The 5,045-nt window shown below is 42.6% G+C and overlaps 1 protein-coding gene across 1 annotated transcript; it reads left to right on the top strand.

Annotated features, from left to right (window-relative positions):
• The first annotated feature begins 250 nt into the window (after window positions 1–250).
• LOC109784360 (uncharacterized) lies at window positions 251–3,857 on the top strand. The gene has a single exon (XM_020342951.4). It carries the CDS (start codon window positions 1,138–1,140, stop codon window positions 3,148–3,150), a length of 2,013 nt encoding a protein of 670 aa, XP_020198540.1. The 5' UTR covers window positions 251–1,137; the 3' UTR covers window positions 3,151–3,857.
• Window positions 3,858–5,045: the final 1,188 nt, after the last annotated feature.

Here is a 5,045-nt window from a genome sequence, read left to right as displayed (position 1 = left end):
CATTGTACATATTTATTTCTCCTTATGATACACAGCTATCGTGGCTCCTGGGTGTTCAAGAAAAAAGGTTTTTATTTGCGTATTAGTATAGGTCCATATTTTCAGAAGGAAAACAAAGAGAAGTCCTACACGTATGAATAGAAATAGCATATTTACAGACAACAAGAATAAATATATGAATCTCATAAGGTTGTTAGTGAAGCACTTTTTGCATTTGTGTATATTTAACATATATATGATGAAGTTTAACAAATATGTGAGTGTATTGATAGAATAGCTAGCATATTTACAGTCATCTGAGAATAGATATGTGATTCACATAAAGTTGTTGATGAAGCGCATTTTGCATTTCTTTGTATTTCACAAACACACATATACAGTTGTGATTCACATAAAGTTGTTAATGAACCTTTCTCTCATTTTCGGAACTGATAAAAAATGCAAGAAAACTTTAAAAGATAAACCTTTCGGTGTGGCTCATACAAAAAAAAGGGCACATAGGTAGACTTGACTCGTGTGAGTCCTAAAGAATATGTCTAGGTACAGCTAAGAGTAGTAAACTACACTTACCAGTTTTTCTAGCCAAGGCTTCAACTTCCCGATGCTGAGGTGTTACTAAACATGAACATTTCTCTATGTACAGCTCATCTTCTGGTGTCAATCACATGCGTGCCCGCATCCCAAGCACATCTGACTTTCTGATAAATCTGGACTCGAGTGAGTCCTAAACATAATCTGGAGATGTTGTCGATCATGTCTGAACTAACAAGACAATGTTAAGATTAGAAGTAGCGTCATTTGTGGAAATACAATGTGGATGGACAGGTTCACGATGTGCATGTTAGTATTCTTATAGAGGCTAAGCAAGACGACTGAACACATAATTAAAGAACTAGTTTCCATTAGTCTTAAATATACAGTGCCCTGCCCTTGTTAACCCTTCAGCGGTTCTAGGAGTTGGCTCCAGAGCATTCGGTGGCACTCTCCCGCAATTTGGTTTGTTTACTTAACTCTCTCATGTAAAATGCCCATTTTCTTGTTCATAATTTCAGAATATCGTGCACAGTTACTGATCATGCAAGCTATCATCTGACATGCTGATGTACCCATTTCAGTGGCCGGTGCACAAACGTTGCAATGGCGGGAGGACTGGCGGTGCACCTGTGGAAAGAATGGGGGATCCAAATATTGGTCCTTGCTAGCTTCATGCTGCAAGTGGTTCTCCTCATCTTCGCAGGGATCCGTCGGCGCAAGGCCTCTGCTGCGCTGAGGATCTTCCTCTGGCTGGCGTACCTGATGGCGGACAACATCGCGGTGTATGCCCTTGGCCACATGTCCCTCAACAGCAGGCCTTACGAGGACCGGCTAATCGCGTTCTGGGCGCCGTTTTTCCTGCTGCACCTGGGTGGCCAGGACACCATCACAGCCTACTCTTTAGAGGACAACCAGCTCTGGAAGCGTCACCTGCTGACTCTGCTAGTGCAGGTTTCAGGAGCCAGCTATATCCTCTATGTTTATATTGGCAATGCGCCGAGCCTGGTGTCAGCGACCATACTGATGTTCGTCGTGGGCGTCATCAAGTATGCCGAGAGGGTGTTGGCACTCAGGCTCGCCAACATTGAAAATCTAGGCACCACTCTGGACATACGGGAGGGCGAGTATGGCAGACTGGATAGAAAAGGCGATATGGATGCAGAGCAAGAGGTTCTGCTGGGAGCTCATTACCTGTTCAGCTTTTGCAGGAGTGAATTTCTCGATCGTGTGCCGACGCTTGGGGCATACAGTGCCGCTACAGCAATTAAGAAAAGCAAGCACTTCAATGGAGGCATGTACATGTATGGGCTGGTGGAGGTGGAGCTCTCTCTTCTGTATGACTTGCTTTACACCAAGGCACCGATGATCCACACTTGGCATGGCTGCTGCATCCGTGTTGTCTCTTCGGTTGCCACTGTGGCGGCATTCTTGCTGTTCCAGCTTGGCGGTAGAGGTGCTTACAACGGGGTTGACATTGCCATCACCTATGTTCTGTTGGTTGGTGCCATCATTCTGGAGATCACTTCTGTACTGAGGGCACTAGGGTCAACATGGACATGCGCATTCTTGCATGCTCGGAAATGGGATCGGTGTTATGGTGCGGTGATGTGCCTTCGTCGGTCCGTCAAGGCGGCAAGCAACAGAAGGTGGTTGCAATCTATCGGGCAACATAATGTGCTGGATTTCTGCGTCCGTGACAAGACCAAGCTCAGAGACAGAATTGCCAGGGCAACGGGACTGGGGACCTGGTGGAAGAAACTGCATTACTCAAGCACCATTCCTGTTACGCCTGAGTTGAAGGAGTTGCTGATGACACAGATGTTGAAGACAATGCATGATTGGAGAAAATGGAACATCAGATATGTGCGTGGCCAAGCAGCGCTTACCGACTGCGGGATCTTTGATGATATCGGCCCGACTGTGGAAAAGGATTTTGATGAGTGCGTCCTTGTCTGGCACATTGCGACGGATATTTACCTTCACTGCTGCCCGCAAATTGAAGAGGGACACCCCCTTGTGAAGGCAATCAAGGTACTGTCCAACTACATGGGGTTCCTCCTGGTTGTACGCCCCAACTTACTGCCAGGAGGGGTACGCCGCAGCCTTTTCCGTCAGAATTGCCCTGATTTGGAGAAAATGATGGCTCAACTCTGTGCTGGAGAGTCCAGTGAAGATGAGGACGACGGGAGCTGGGAAACGGTTGAACGGTTGGAAGATGGTACTGGTAGTGGCCAGTCTATTGGGGAGAAGGATGATGGTGCACGGGAAATTACTGCAGAAGGCGAGGATGGGAACCACCCTATGGTCCCATCCAGCAAGAACCTCGCCAAGCATGTGCTTCACAAGCACAACAGTGAGCATATCGGCGGTGCTTACACCAGGGCTGGTCATCTTGCCACTAAGCTACTTGACAACAAGTGGAACCTGCCAAACGTGCTGGAGGTCATCTTCGCGGTGTGGGTTGAGTTCTTGTGCTACGCAGCCCACCATTGCACTGATGTTTCCCATTGCAGGCAGCTCGGCGATGGTGGTGACTTCCTCACCATTATCCGCATCCTTGTAGATCACATCGAGTTGTTTGGAATCCACCGGCCGGATACCAACAACGGTGCGTAGGCATAGTTTTTTTCTTTTCTTCTTCAAATCCTTGGTTTACTTATTAGTGTATCTTTCCAAGCTTTTATCAAAATAATTCTCTATTTTGTGGGGAAGGAACAAATGAAATGATCGTCTTCATGCTTATCTACAAAAGGCCATCATCTCATCCTAGATTGGCAGATGATTCATCTGTTTTCACATGAGTGATTATAAAATTTGTTTGAATTTTCCTAAGGATCAGTCACATCAAAGTAGATAAGCACAAGCGCAAAAGAAAAAATCGTAGCCAAGGACACCTGTCGTACCCTTATTTTGTCTGAACTCCCACCGTTGTACAAATCATAACTGGTCGGTGTCTATGTACACACAACCACCATTATTTTCGTTAACACTTCTTCTTCGGTAAATACATTGACGGACCAGATCTGCCCATACCCCTTCATAAGAAAGGGTAGGATGGTCCTTTCATAAAATACATCACCTCAACCGTACACGCAGTAAATTGGGCCGGCCCATCAACGATCTATCTCTAAAGTGGTTTTGTAGTGAAAGAGTGAAAAATACTACAAAAAATTTGCCTTCGGCAGCAATCGAACATGGACCTCCCGCAAACACACAAACGAGCCGAACAACTACGATGAGCCAGCTTTCTTGGCTAAGTAACTGCATGGAGTTTTAAGAACTATGAGCAGCCACATATTTGAACACTTTTGCGGAAATTCTAACGTGACTTTTTTTAAACGCGGATATTTTTCAAAATTGTAAACAAAATTATGAAAGTGGAAAAAAAATCGGAAACATGAAACACATTTTTAAACTCCGAACAATTTTTAAAAAATGTGATTTTATTAATTCCGAATTTTTTTTGAAAACACAAACAATTTTGAAACTCTAAAGGTTTTTGAAAGGCGCATTTTTTGATATTTTTGAACTTCCTTGAAAAATACGAATAAAAAATAAATATGTTGAACATTTTTTGAGCTTTGGGATTTTGAAAATGAAAAACAAAATTCATGAACCTTCTTAAACGCTCCCAAACCGGTAAAAACCAGCCTGGAACTATCTAGAGGTTCCCAAAACCGGCATCTGCAGAGGCAACAAACAGATTAAAATGGGCTGACCTATGTTCACTCGCAACGATTGCGTATGTGGGAAATAATAAGCGTCAAATAAAGTTTTCCCTCGATTGATGCCGTCGCCTAGTTAGGCCAACGCCTAAACAATTTTTCTCTATTTTTATTTTTATTATATTTTTTTGATAATTATTTTTTCCTTTTCAAACTTTATTGTTCTTTTTCAAACTTGTTCAAAAAATTGGATTTTTTTTGGAATACCATAAATGTTCTTGTTTTCAAATATTTTTAGAATTTAAAAAATGATCTAGAATTTCAAAAGAAATCACATTTTCGAATATATTATTCATAGATTTAAGAAATATTTGTGCTTCCAAAAAGAGTTGATATTTTCTTAAAATAGTACATTGTTTCCAATTTTTTTTCAAAATTTTCATCAATTGTTGGAAATTTGTTACCAATTTTGGAAAATGTGTTCAAACTTGTCAAAACTTAATGCGCAATTTATCAGCCTTTTTTCACCGAGAAAACTCCAGAAAATGCAACTCTGTCGGGAGCTCAAACAACTTGGCACGGTGCCTTGAATTGACCATATAAGCTCATGGAATAAATTTGGGTCATGTGACAGATGCCGAAAACAATATGGTCTCAAACGAACCCTTCTCGCCTAACCAAACACTCTCCATTGAATATGGTATAGTTTTGGACATGCATAAAATGACCTAACTTTTGCCTGTAGGCGGACATACCCATGGTAGGCACCCATGCCAGGCTTGAATGAATTCCGACACCGTATGCAAGTTGTGTCACGTCCGACCATTTATTGACCATTTTTTCATC

Source organism: Aegilops tauschii, chromosome 6 (genome assembly GCF_002575655.3).
Source record: "Aegilops tauschii subsp. strangulata cultivar AL8/78 chromosome 6, Aet v6.0, whole genome shotgun sequence".
NCBI lineage: Eukaryota > Viridiplantae > Streptophyta > Magnoliopsida > Poales > Poaceae > Aegilops > Aegilops tauschii.
The sequence above is the reverse complement of the archived record's forward strand: the minus strand, read 5'-3'. Positions and strand labels throughout refer to the sequence as shown.

Excerpts from the sequence above, each read along its gene's own strand:
- LOC109784360 (XM_020342951.4), top strand. The coding sequence starts at position 1,138 with ATGGCGGGAGGACTGGCGGTGCACCTGTGGAAAGAATGGGGGATCCAA.